This window comes from Stenella coeruleoalba, assembly GCF_951394435.1.
Source record: "Stenella coeruleoalba genome assembly, chromosome: 4".
NCBI classification, from domain to species: domain Eukaryota; kingdom Metazoa; phylum Chordata; class Mammalia; order Artiodactyla; family Delphinidae; genus Stenella; species Stenella coeruleoalba.
Window position 1 is genome coordinate 64,624,013 of NC_137149.1, and position 15,052 is coordinate 64,639,064.

General features: G+C 34.8%; 1 protein-coding gene across 8 annotated transcripts in view; it reads left to right on the plus strand.

Annotated features, from left to right (window-relative positions):
• NSUN7 (NOP2/Sun RNA methyltransferase family member 7) overlaps positions 1–15,052 on the plus strand; it is a 68,505-nt gene that overhangs the window by 20,889 nt on the left and 32,564 nt on the right. For all 8 annotated transcript variants that reach the window (XR_013827959.1, XM_079919417.1, XM_079919423.1 and 5 more), the window contains 4 exons: positions 3,535–3,687; positions 4,028–4,211; positions 5,361–5,571; positions 13,646–13,789. Coding sequence is in view for 7 of the 8 variants with exons in the window: in XM_079919417.1 (XP_079775543.1) it covers positions 3,535–3,687; positions 4,028–4,211; positions 5,361–5,571; positions 13,646–13,789 (692 nt within the window). In the remaining variant the exon portion in view is untranslated. The remainder of the gene's footprint in view (positions 1–3,534; positions 3,688–4,027; positions 4,212–5,360; positions 5,572–13,645; positions 13,790–15,052) is intronic.

A 15,052-nucleotide genomic window follows, 5' to 3' on the forward strand; every position in this document is an offset into this window, starting at 1 on the left:
TCTTTTCTCTTCTTGTGGTCTGGAAAATTCTTGCTCCTCCTTTAATAGTTCAGGTTTCTCCTCTTGGAAGTCCCTTTAGGCTGATTTTGTTCTTCTTCCAATACATTTACTCTCTTCTTTATCTATGTATCTTATAACATTAACCATGTTGAGCTATAATTATTTGTTTATATGTCTGTTTTACCACCTAATTGTAAATTACTTAAGGGTAGAAACTATCTTTTAATCTTTATAGCTCAGGTCTGATAACAGTACTTGATTAATACTAGTAATAAAAGAATGAGCATATTGGACTTTCCTGGTGGTCCAGTGGTAAAGAATCCGCCTTCCACTGCAGGGGACACGGGTTCGATCCCTGGTCGGGGAATTAAGATCCCACATGCCGCGGGGCAACTAAGCCCGCGTGCCACAACTAAAGAGCGCATACGCTCTGGAGCTCACACGCCACAACTAGAGAAGATAAAACCCGCATGCCACTACTAGAGAGAAGCCGTGCCTCAACGAAAGATCCCGCATACCTTAATGCAGATCCCGTGTGCCTCAACTAAGACATGACACAGCCAAAAAAAAAAAAAAAAAAAAGAATAAGCATATTAATCATTATCATTTCTTGAATAACTTAACTTTAAATACATTCAAAATTATCTTTGCAACCATTCTATAAGTTAGATACTACTTCTTAATTCCTAGAGCTTAGAGAAGCTAAGTAACTTGTCTAAAGTCACATAGCTAGTAATTAGTGGAACCAGAATCTGAACCCAGGTAATCTGATTGCAGAGTCCAAACCATACTGGCTGGAGAGACAGAGGAACAGCAAAGTAGAGAAAGAGGGGAATGGATGTGGCATGTAAGCAAGAGTGGTAAATAGCTCAGTGTGTGACTAGAGGTAGATTTATGGATGTGAGTGGTGAGAATTGAGAAAGGAAGAGTTGGTTCAGGTTAAATTATTAATATCCTTGTGTGTCATGATAAAGAGTTTGGATTCTGGCCTGTAGCTAATGGGTTCATTTAAGATTTAAGCTTAGGAATTATATAACTACAATTTAACATACAGAAACAAAGCTCTGGCTACATGTATAACAGGGATGCTGATAAAAAGATAATTAAGCAACTCTCTGCCATAACACAAATTGTAGCAGGAGATGGAGTTCTGGATCAAGAATGTTGGGAAAGGCTGTTTTTGCTTCTGTTTTCATCACTGCAGTCTACCTTAAAGCTATGGAAGTATTTTTAGCAATCACAGGATATTTTATTTATGGAAGTGATATATCTGGTTATCCTAATAGCATTTGGATTTGGTCTTTGTCCTCAATCTGATACTGTATGTTTATATAAGAATCTTTATAACTGTACATATACTTCAAGTTACTTTTTATATGATTAAATTATATTAAAATTCACAGTCCAAAATGTTTGCTATCTGGGTTTTGGAAAACCTTTTCTCCCTATACTCCCTGTATATACACAACACATACATTTTTCTAGGCTTCACATCTCTGATCTTTATATTTAATGATTGAATAATTGTCAGTAGCATTTATTACGGTAAATTCGAACTATGTAGGTATTTGGAAGGACTGTTTAGTCAAAAGTAGTCTGTTCTCAGAAACATCTCAGTGTATAATATAGAACAGTAACTCATCCCATTTATATTAATTTATTCTTTGATGTGCATTAATATATAATTATTTTTAATGTCCCTTGCTGTAGTTCTATGACATTAGGACATAGCACTACACAAATCTAATTCTTTTTTAAAATTTAATTTAATTCATTTATTTGGTTGCACTGGGTCTTAGTTGCAGCACACAGACTCCTTAGTTGTGGCATGCGAACTCTTAGTTGTGGCATGCGTGTAGGATCTAGTTCCCTGACCAGACATCGAACCTGGGCCCCCTGCATGGGCAGCATGGAGTCTTATCCACTGTGCCACCAGGGAAGTTCCCACAAATCTAATTCTATGATAGTCCCAGAAGGCTTAATGTTTGATAACCCTCCCCTCTACCCCCACCCAAAGTGCCCCTGTGTTCTCATCCTCCCTCCCTCCCTCTCTCCCTCCCCCCCCCCCCCCCCCCGCTCTCGCTCTCTGTCTCTATCTTATTAAGCTTTCTGCAGCCACATACACCATTCTCAAGGAACTTGACTTTTTGTGGCATCCCTTCCTCATTTCTCATTCAAGGTTATCCTTGAGGTTTATTATTCAATTAGATTCCTATTGTGAAAATGCTATGAATATAGGTCAAGAGTAAGTCCTGTATTCTCATTTATTAAAAATTTGGGCTATGACATTAAAAAAAAATCATTGGGTCTTCATGGTTATGCTAAACAGTTCTTGTTTTTCTTTTCTGTTATTTGGAATTTTGAGGTATGGGATAGTCAGAACTGGGAAGGACTTGATACATATTCATGAAAGTTCCTTAATCTTATCAAGAGTACACTGTTGCCATCTCTGATAATAATAACTGACCTATAATGAGGGCCTGCCACGTGCTAGGCACTGTGCTAAGTATTTTACACACATGACATTAATCACCACATTAATTGCAAGGTGAGCTGATCACATTTTACAGATGAGAAAACTGAGGCTGATGAGAGATTCAGTATCACACCTGAGGTCACACAGCTAGTAAGTGACAAAGCCTGAATTTTTTTTTTTTTTTTTTACAGTACGCGGGCCTCTCACTGTTGTGGCCTCTCCCGTTGAGGAGCACAGGCTCCGGACGCGCAGGCTCAGCGGCCATGGCTCACGGGCCCAGCCGCTCCGCGGCATGTGGGATCTTCCCGGACCGGGGCACGAACCCGTGTCCCCTGCATCGGCAGGTGGACTCTCAACCACTGCGCCACCAGGGAAGCCCCAGAGCCTGAATTGAACTTCGTTTGTCTGACTCTAAATCCTACACCTTTTTCACTACATAAAATTTGTCTCTCAGCTAGCAATTGTTTTAAATATTTGAGGAGGACTTCCCTGGTGGCGCAGTGGTTAAGAATCTGCCTGCCAATGCAGGGGACACGGGTTCGAGCCCTGATCTGGGAAGATTCCACATGCCGCGGAGCAACTAAGCCCGTGTGCCACGACTACTGAGCCTGTGCTCTAGAGCCCACGAGCTACAACTACTGAGCCCGTGTGCCACAACTACTGAAGCCCGCGTGCCTAGAGCCCGTGCTCCGCAACAAGAGAAGCCATGACAATGAGAAGCCCGCACACCACAATGAAGAGTAGCCCCCGCTCACCACAACTAAAGACAGCCCGCGTGCAGCAACAAAGACCCAGTGCAGACATAAATAAATAAATTTTTAAAAAGAAAATATTTGAGTAGATACACAGCTATACAGAGACATCAAAAACTGAAGAAAAGAAGCAGGATTATTGGATTTCCATTTTTAAATATGGCAAATTTTAATTTTAGACTTCAAAAATTTGAAATAGAATTATAGAAGTATTTGTTAAAATTCTAATTGTTAATGTTTCTAGTGGAAAATTGATAGTCTTGTCTTCAATGCAATACTTACCAAGAATGGATTTTCTGTTTCTAGTTTTAAGACAAAATTGGCTGCGGCATTGGCAAGATGTCGAATCAAACATGATGCCCTTTCAATTTACCACATTCTTCCAGAAAGAGTTAGGAACCAGGAACTAAGGGCCTCAACTTTGCCACTTTATGCTTGGATAAATACGTGTAAAATCAGGTAAGATTTCTAATCAAATTCTTTATTTAAGTCACTTGCCTTTCAAAATAATGTGATAAGAAGTATTACCTTTTTAATGGATGGGGGGCTCATCTGGGGGAGTGATTGGGGAATCATAGTTTAGTTCAGGATTTTATCACCAGATTACCAAAAGTAATTACATAAATGTGTTAACTTTTTTGTCTCTGTTTTTCAACTTATTGTTGGCTAAAATTATAAGTTCCATTAGATGCAATATTCGCAGTGATATTTTTATTTATTGTAGGAAAAAGATTCTAGTGTTAAATACACTTTTGATGTGTTATATTTGTAATTAAAACCTAATGTTATATATTTACAGCCCTGAAGAAGTTTATCATAGTTTGAAGAAAAAAGGCTATAATAAAGTCAAATCTGTGTTGCATGTTCATAATAAAGTCTTTGCTGTGGATCAACATTGCTATGATGTCTTAATTTTTCCATCTCATCTTAAAAGTGATCTTCTAAATATAGATCTTTTCAAAGATTATAAACTTGTATTTCAGGTAAACTAACACTTACTTTCATTGTGATTCTCAGTAATCCTGTTCACCCAGAGAATTCCTCCACTTAAAAATAAAACCTAACAAATTGGCTATATTTTGTATAGGTTATCAAGGAAGTTTATAAGGCCTAATTTTCACCTTGAATAAAATTAATTCCCCTACAGCCAGTTTTCATTTTATACTTTGACATCTTTGCCCCATGTGAAGTGGGCATATTGTAAAGAACATATTCTTCCTACACACCATAGATGGGGGAACTCTTATTGCCTACAGCTAAAAGGCTATATTTTTCTCTCCCAAGGGAGGATTCAAGAGAAGGCACAATGATTCCTTTTCTTCTTTCCATTTCTGGGGAAGATGCTAGTGCCATCCTGCATTTGAAAATGCAATGTGTAATACTTTCCCATGATCTCTTTACTATATTCCTACAGCTTTGATTTGTAAGATGTGTATATATAAACGGCTATCAATGCAGGAAGAGAATGTGAGGTATAATGTGGTTTCAATAGAATGAGAAATTAAAAGAAATCAGGTTAAATTAATTTTTATGTGCTTAGATTTCAATTCTTGCCTCAGATTCACCTTAGTTTTGTAAGGTTTATCCCTTCATAGTACCTGCATTCTTGGGCAGAGTCTCTTGGCCTTATTTTGTTGTGACACCTTATTGAGCACTGAGATCAGTTGCAGAAACTCATCTGTCCAGCCCCCTTTTATAAGCTTGTCAACCATCTTACTTTTAATCTCTGTGAACTAGCAGCCATTTAGATGACAGTGTAATGGGGAAGAAAGAATGGCAGTAGCAAATGGGTGCATTTTCATGAAGGCTTAAGAATGGGAGCTAAGGCAGGACATCAGTAGTCTATTAATCACATTTTGGGGATTTTGGCATTGCCTTATCACTGTATAAAAGTTAAATGATCACAGTCATAATTTAGGCTAAACAAAGTTAGGGTATTGTTTTAAATCAGTTTATATCAGTTATCTTTGTTAAGTTTATATTTTAACATATGTTAAGATGTTTTAAACTCGAATGCGTTAGGTATCTCTTCAGAATTTCTGCCAATACTTTGTTTTACCTGAGGCAAAAAGAAGTCAGTACATGCTTCTGGTCAAACCCTTCGAAATTCTAATTGTACCATTATCTTGTAGGACAAATCTCGAAGTCTCGCTGTCCATTCTGTGAAGGCTTTATTAAATATGGATGATGATATCTTAATGGTCAATACAGGTTCGTGGTACACAGTTGCCCATATGTCAGTCTTAACAAATAATAATGCCTCAAAAATATTTGTGTGTGGAGTACAATCACAAGCTAAGGATCCTGACCTGAAGAACCTTTTCACAAAAATGGGATGTAAAAGTATGTACAAATATTTATTTGTTTGGTGGTAATGTTCTGTAAGATTTAGAAATGTTAAAAATATTTGAATTTGTTATCTCTCGTAATATAAAACTCCATATATGAACTATACTCCTAAAATCCCCACTAATCTGTATTATATCAGGCTGTTCTTGTTACTTAATATTGGTTAAACAACTGCAGTTTAAATTAATGAATATATTGGCACTTTGGTATATTGCTTGACATTTACTGCATAATTTGAGTTTCAAACAATAATTAAAGTAACTGGTAGAAATTGTCATCTTCTAATAAATAAGAACACAATCACAGGAGTTCTTAAGGGACAAAGATAATATCTAGGACCAGATGCTAAGTCCTTAGGCTTCTTATTTTTAAAGAATTTTTCCACTGGATCATGCTGTGACAAAAGATAACATTTCATTATAGGTTCAGTGAAGCTGAAAAACTAAACGAATCTTTTGACAGGTTCACAGGGTGAGCGAAAAGATAAGTAGAATCCAGGGCTTGACATGGAGAGGTAGACTGGTAAATACCCAGGATTTCATTGGAGCACAGAAGTATACCCTGGGTAGTGATCAGTCCTCTGATGAATTGAAGCCCAAATTCCAGTCATCTCAATTCCCAGTTGGATTAAGGTGATCTGGGATTGCCAGAGGCAAAAGTAAATTCTCTCTGGAAGAAAGTAACATCATCCTGGATCTCATATTATCTCCTAATTTTTTTCAAATTCTGTGTCTGGCACTCAAGAAAAAGAAAAATCAGACAAAATAGAAGAAAGATGTGAGTGAAATAAAGAGAAAAATACTGCAATAGAAGCAAACCCACAAAAGGGCCAGGTACTGGAGGTATCAGATGTGGACTTTAACTATGATTAATATGCTGAAGAGACTAAATGACAAACTGCAGAATTTCAGCAGAGAACTGGAAACTATAATTTTTAAAAAACTCAGAAGAAAATTCTAGAATTGAAAAATACAATATGTGAAATTAAGAAATAAACAGATTTAACAGTAGGTTAAAACTAAAAGAAGGAACAAGTGAACTGATCAGTCAGAAGAAACTATCCAGACTGAAGCATCAGGAGACAAAAGGATGACTAATATGGAAGAGACCACAAAATACACATGAGATTCAGTGATCCAGTGATGTCAGGTATGTTGTGATTGGGAACCCAGAAAGAGAGGAGAAAAGGAACTGGGAAAAAACAATATGTGAAATTGGAACTGGGAGTTTTTAAAAATTGATTAAAGTCACAGATTCAAGAAGTGCTATGAACTCCAATAAAAATAAATGTGTATAAATCACAGCAAGATCCTTTCTGACCCACCTCCTAGAGAGGTGGAAATAAAAACAAACACAAACAAATGGGACCTAATGAAACTTCAAAGCTTTTGCACAGCAAAGGAAACCATAAACAAGACCAAAAGACAACCCTCAGAATGGGAGAAAATATTTGCAAATGAAGCAACTGACAAAGGATTAATTTCCAAAATTTACAAGCAGCTCATGCAGCTCAATAACAAAAAAACAAACAACCCAATCCAAAAATGGGCAGAAGACCTAAATAGACATTTCTCCAAAGAAGATATACAAAGTGCCAACAAACACATGAAAGAATGCTCAACATCATTAATCATTAGAGAAATGCAAATCAAAACTACAATGAGATATCATCTCACACCAGTCAGAATGGCCATCATCAAAAAATCTAGAAACAATAAATGCTGGAGAGGGTGTGGAGAAAAGGGAACACTCTTGCACTGCTGGTGGGAATGTGAATTGGTTCAGCCACTATGGAGAACAGTATGGAGGTTCCTTAAAAAACTAAAAATAGAACTACCATATGACCCAGCAATCCCACTACTGGGCATATACCTTGAGAAAACCAAAATTCAAAAAGAGTCATGTACCAAAATGTTCATTGCAGCTCTATTTACAATAGCCCGGAGATGGAAACAAGTGCCCGTCATCGGATGAATGGATAAAGAAGATGTGGCACATATATACAATGGAATATTACTCAGCCATAAAAAGAAACGAAATTGAGCTATTTGTAATGAGGTGGATAGACCTAGAGTCTGTCATACAGAGTGAAGTAAGTCAGAAAGAGAAAGACAAATACCGTATGCTAACACATATATATGGAATTTAAGAAAAAAAATGTCATGAAGAACCTAGGGGTAAGACAGGAATAAAGACACAGACCTACTGGAGAACAGACTTGAGGATATGGGGAGGGGGAAGGGTGAGCTGTGACAAAGCGAGAGAGAGGCATGGACATATATACACTAACAAATGTAAGGTAGATAGCTAGTGGGAAGCAGCTGCATAGCACAGGGAGATCAGCTCGGTGCTTTGTGACCACCTAGAGGGGTGGGATAGGGAGGGTGGGAGGGAGGGAGACGCAAGAGGGAAGAGATATGGGAACATATGTATATGTATAACTGATTCACTTTGTTATAAAGCAGAAACTAACACACCATTGTAAAGCAATTATACCCCAATAAAGATGTTAAAAAATAAAAAAATAAAAAATAAATGTGTAAAAAACATAGTAGGCACATCATAGCATAATTGCTGAAAACGAAAGACAAAGAACAATGTTCAAAGCAGCCAGGGAAATAATACATATTACCTTCGATGAGATAGCAATAAAACTAAAAATTAACTTTTCAACAGAAACAACTGAGGCCAGAGACAAACAATATCTTCATAGTGCAGAAAGAAAATGTCAGGCTAGATTTCTATACACAGCAAAAATTTCCTTTGAAATAAAGATACTCTCAGAAAAAGAGAGTGAATTTGTTACCAGCAGATACAATAAAGGGTTTACTAAAGATTATTGTTTGAGTAGAAGGAATATTGTCTCATACAGAAGGTTGTAGATGCTGGAAGAAATGAAGAGCAATGGAAAAAGGTTAGTACATAGGTAAATCTAAATAATTGTAGTCTAGTGTCTTGTGGGACTGTAAACTAATGTCTTGTGGAGCTAACAATATTTGTGTTATATGTAATTAAAATACATTACAACAATTGCACATAGTTTAGAGAAGAAAATGGAATTAATGTGTTCTGTCATCCTTGCTTTGTCTAAGAAATGATAAAAGTAGTAAATTATTAAGTCAGTGGTATGTGTTATAATATCAGGGGCAAACAATAAACAAATAATAAAAGAATGTAAAACTAATAGCTAAGGGGGAGGGGTGGAATATGGAATTGGAATCACCATAGTAATGTATAAAAGTCAAGACAAATAGAAAGGAAGTAGGTAGATTAAACTTTACAAAAAATATGTATTTATAAATCAATAAGTAAACATTAAATATGCATGAGTAATACTTGAATTACAAGACAAAGAACATCAATACTGGATTTTTAAAGATCAACTTTAAAATGCTATTTATAAGAGATACCCCTTACATAAAAGGATATTCAAAAAAAAAACTTAGAAGGACAGAAAAAGATATTCAGTGAACATACTAACAAAAGGAGCTACAGACAAAGTAGTGTTATGTCAAGAAAACTTACTAGAAATATAGCATGTTTAAGTCATCAGGAAAATATACCAGTACTAAGAAGTATGTACATAATAACGTAGTGTCAAAATATATAAAGCCACATTATCTAGAATCAGCAGGTAAAATGCTCTGTGTATAGAAAATTCTAAAGAATCCATGAAAAAATACAGATTTAATGCAATCCCTATAAAAACCCTAGCTGGCTTTTTTGCAGAAATTGACATTCTGTCCTAAAATTCACATGGAAATCCGAGGGACCTGAAGTAGCCAAAGCAGTCTTGAAAAAGAACGAAGTTATAGGACTCACACTTCCTGATTTCAAAATTCACTACACAGCTTTAGTTATCAAGACAATGCGGGACTGGCATAAAGATAAACATGTAGATCAGTGGATAGAATTGAGAATCCAGAAGTAAAATCTTACATTTACGGTCAATTGATTTTTGACAAGTGCGCCAAGACCATTCAACAAGGGAAGAATAGTCTTTTCAACAAATGGTGCTGGGATAACTGGATATCCACGTGCAAAAGAATGAAGTTGGACCCTTACTTCAAATCATACACAAAAATTAACTCAAACTGGATCAAAGACCTAATTATAAGAGGTAAAACTATAAAACTTCTAGAAGAAAACACAGGAGTAAAACTTTGTGACTTTGAATTTGGCAGTGTGTTGTTAAACACAACAAAAGAAAAGATAAATTGAACTTCATCTAAATGAAAAACTTTTGTTCTTCAAAGGTCACTATCAAGAAAGTGAAAAGACAACCCACAGAATGGGAGAAAATATTTGCAAATCATGTATGTAATAAGGGACTTGTATCTAGAATATGTAAACAATAATAAGACATATATCACAATTTAAAAATGGGTAAAGTATATTAATTTAATTCAGCTCTTCAAGAAAAAAGTTTATAAAACAATTCAGTTATCAGTAATGGGCAAGGAGATATTACTACAGATCCTAGAGACATTTAAAACATAATAAAAAGATACTATGAGCAAACTTGAACATTTAAATGACATTGGCATATTCCTGGAACAACACAACTTACCAAAACTGACAGAAGAAGAAATAGAAAATCTGAATACTCTTGTATCTATTAAGATCTTAAAACTAGTGGATATAAATGTCTATTAAATTCATAATTGAAAATCTCCCCACTCACAAAGCAAAAAATTTAAAAACCTTTAGTCCTTTAAGGAAGAAATAATACTCTTTCAGAGAATAGAAAAAGAAGGATTACTTCCCAGTTAATTTATAACCTTGATATCAAAAACTTGAAATGGATATTAAAGGAAGGAAAATTATAGGCTAGTGCCACTCATTAGCATATTTGTAAAAATAAGTGTTAGCTAGCTGAAATAAGTATTAGCAAACTGTATTTAGAAATATATAAGAATAGTACATTATAAATAAGCTGGATTCTAGGAATACAAAGTTGGTTTAACTCTTAAAAATCAATGTATGTAATCATGTTAATAGGAGAACAATTTTATGGTCATCTCAATAGATGCAGAAAAGAAATTTGATAAAATTTAACATTCATTTATTATATATATACACAGCAAATATCATACTTGATGGTATGTTTAAAGCTTTCTGGTATCAGGGATTAGATAAGCATGCCTGCCATCACCACTTCTAATCAACATTGTACTGGGAATCATAGGCAGTACAGTAAGGAAAGAAAAGAAGAAATAGAAGATATAATGTTTGGAAAGGAAGAAATAAAATTGTGTTTAATTTCTGGGTGACATGATTATATATGTGGAAAAAACAAAGTAATCTATAAACTATAGATTTCACGTATGCCTTTTTAAAATTAATTTTTATTGGGGTATGGTTGATTTACAATGTTGTGTTAATTTCCGCTGTACAGCAAAGTGAATCAGTTACACGTATGACTTTTGCAGTGTTGCTAGATACAAGGTCAGCATACAAATTCAGTTTCTGTACACCAATAACAAAAATTTGAAAATGAAGCAGATACCTTTTACAATGAACAAAAATCCATAAAACTTTTAGGAATACATCTAGTAAAAGATGTGTAAGACCTCCTCATAAAACTTATGGAACATTATTGAAAGAAAGAAAGAAGACCTAAATAAATGGAAGCAACAGACCGTGTTCATGAATTGGAATACTAAATGTCATAAAGATGAGTTTCTTCTCCAAGTTGATCTGTATTGATTCAATTCAATCCTCTTGATGCTACAGGATATTAAGGAAGAGAAGGTCTTTTTAGTAAATGGTGCTGGGAAAAAATGACCCCTGCTTCACACCATCTACACAAATCTAGAATGTATTATAGGAGAAAACTTCTTGAGTGGGGCTGGTAAAGTTTTCTTAAACAGGGCACATAAAGCACTCATCATAAAAGAAAAGATTGATAAATTGGACTACAGTAAAATTTTTTAAAATTTAAGGACTTCTATGCGTTAAGAGTACAAAGGCAAACTGTAGAGCGGGAATATATAAACTGATGAAGAGGTTTTTTTTGCCACAGTATACAAAGAATTCTTACAAATTAACAATAAAAAAGACAGCCCAGTTGGAAAATGTGCAAGAGACATGACCAGGCATTTCACAAAAGAGGATATACAAATACCAAAAAAACTTATGTAAAAGTACCTTAACCCCATTAGTAATCGAGGAAATGCAGTTCAAATCACAACTTACCACCACATATCCACAGAATGATTAAAATTAAAAAGATGGCAGTACCATGTGCTGGCAAGGTAAGGAGCATTAGGAATGCTCAGACACCGTTGGTTGGACTGTAAATTTGTACAGTGACTTTGGAAAACTAGCATTAATCACTAAAATTGAAAAAATACATGCCCTTATGATCCAGCACTTCCAGGTTTATTACCCCTTTGAATTTTTACCTAGTTAACCAGAGAGAATAGGAACCACTGGGTAACTAAGCAGTAGAGGAAGGGAAGTTTCTTCTTTTAGAAGCATTCCAGGTGATAAATGAAAAAGGGAAGACGGGAGTAGAATACGACTATTTTGCAACCCCTTTGCTGGTACCATAAAGGCAATTTAATGGATGAATGTGACCCCACTTGTGAAGTAGTTTTGTGCTCCCCACCCACCAAGAAAAAAAAAGAACTTGAATCTAATTAAGCTCTAAAGATCCAGCTACTAATAAACTACACTTTAGGAAAGTAATTAGCAAAATCCAGACTGTAGGAAACTCTAGTAGTACAAAAAAAACATGTTTCATTAAGAAATAAATGATAAGAAAAAATGGAGAGGGTACCTATAAACAAAAAGAAATTTAAAAGACATCAACTAATTGCAATGTATGTACCTTATCTAAATCCTGATTTAAACAAACTATAAAAAAAAATTTGAGTGTGAGACTATTGGAAAATTTGAGCCACGATAGTATGCCACTATTATTTGATGATAACAAATTACTTTTTAAAATGTATGGGGCTGTATTTTTAAAGGGGTTCTTATCTTTTAGTGATATATGGTGAAATATTTTATAGATTCAAAATAATATGGGGGAGTGGAAGTGGGTGTGGATATAGATGAAACAAGATTGGGAATGAGTGGTTCATTGTTGAAGCACCATAATGGGTACTTGAGAATTTATTACATATTATGTCTATTTTTGACATAATATGTTTAAACTTTTACAATAAAAAGTTAAAAATAGGGGTAAAAAGAAAAAGGCCCACTTGATTAAAATTTTTTTTTCAAAAGAGACAATAGAAAGAGAGAAGAATTGATCAGACAAGAGAAGGGTTGGGTAGGGCAATTTCAAGAGCGACTCCTCAGCAGATGAGGGGAATGGGAGCCATTGCAGAAGTGAAGGGGTGGCCCTAAGATAGGATCACAGATAGTTATAACCTGAGGGAAGGCAGACACTCTTAAACTAAATTATAAGGTCCCTGAGGACCTTTAGACTGTGCCTAAATAAAAATTATAAAATGCTAAGTGAAAATATAAATGCTAATAAAAATTTTTTTTCTGGGAAAAATAGAATATAAAAGGGGTTAAAAAATCGGAAGGGAAGTAACCAATACTGAGCATTTACTGTATACTAGGCACCATGCTAAGCCTAACTGCTTTATCTCAATCTTCACTACAATTAGATGAGGTGTAGGCTTTATTATCCCATTTTACAAATAAGGAAATTGAGGCTTAGAGAGATTGTCACACAGATAGTAAATAGTGAAGTTGGGAGTCAAACTTGGGTATTTCTGCCTCTAAAAGCCATTTCCCTCCACTATACCATACTGCTTTAAATGCAATCTGAAGTTCAGAATGGAAAATTTTAATTATATTTTATGTGGAAGATATTTAAACTTCAAAATCATTCTCTCAAGTAAAGGAGAAAGAACTCTATTAAGAGAATTCACGCATTAACTTTAGGATGTTATCAGAAAATAATCCTTTTTTCTGACTGCATTAAAATGACTTTTTGTGGGGTTGAGGATTTAAAAATGAACAATGATAAATAGATATAATTACATACTGCATTAAGATTTTTAATTCATATTTTTACATACATTTTCTGTGTTTTTTCTCCCAGATATTGAAATACTTCACGAGACATTTATTAACCTTGAATCAAAGGATCATAGGTTACAGAAAGTTAAAGTGATTCTGCTGCTACCTCGTTGTTCAGGACTGGGTGTTAGCAATCCAGTAGAATTTATTTTAAATGAGCATGAAGGTACTTGCTTTAACTTTTAATTTCTAAATTGAAATTTTAATATTTTTAAAATGAAATTATTTAAAATCATTAAGATGACATATCAGATACATCTGATTAATGAATAACTACCATATATAGAGCACTTAATATGGATAAAGTATTTTACATCCATCACCTCATTTAATCTTTATTATACCAGTTCTGTGAGATACGGGCAAGGGGAATATTCAAAATGTTCAATAATTAGAGTGATGTAGGCAATCAGAACAGATGCTAGTATGCTGTTCTGGCATATACCAGAGCTCAGAATATAGGCATTAACGTTTATCAGCATTTTATAGATAAAAAAACTGAAACTCAGAAAGATTCATTCATTTTCATATAGTCACATAACTACTTGGTAAGAGAGCTAGGATTCAGATTTAGATCTGCCTGACTCTAGAGTCTGTGCTCCAGGATGATCCCAATTAAATCATGATCAGACTATTTCAAACTCAAGACTTCTTTAACCCCCAGTATGTATGTTTTATGATATGAATATCTCAGATTAAATATTCTGAGAATATTTTATTTGCTTCTTTAATAAATTAAGACATATTATTTAACATTAACATTTATTGAGCACTTATGTATAAGGCTGAACTAAATCCTTTGCTTGGATTACTTCATCAAATCCTCACAAGAACTCAATGAATTGGTTACTCATTATTTCTCTTTTATAAATACGGAATCTGAGGCTCAAGAGATGTTGAAGCCACTCAGAGTCTTTTGACTGGTAAGTGTCAGAGCCTGGATTCAAACACTACTGCTCTGACTCTGGCCCTTTGAATCATGCTGTTAATCACAGTGTGTTAACTGAAATTGCTTCTTACTCTAATCCCTTGTTTATAGTGAAAGGCATAGGTACGGTTAACTAGAATATTAGACAAAGAGGACATTCCACCAACATTCAGAATATGTTGAGTAACTGTTTTCTATTTCTAGCAAGGACAGAATCTAAAATGAAGAAAAAGTAATTGAGGGAAAGAAACTAATATTTATGGAGCGCAACTATGCCCCAGTCAATATCTAGGAAGTGTTCATGCATTATAACTTAATATTCACAATAACTTTGTGAGGATAGTGTTATTTAATTATCTCTGTTTTATAAAGGGGAAAAAAACCCCCAAGATTGAGACAAATTTAGCAAGTTGCCTGAGGTCATGTAGCTAGATTCAAAGCTGGGATTCAAATTCAGATTAGTTAGCACATTCCACTATGCTACACTATAGAAAGAATTCC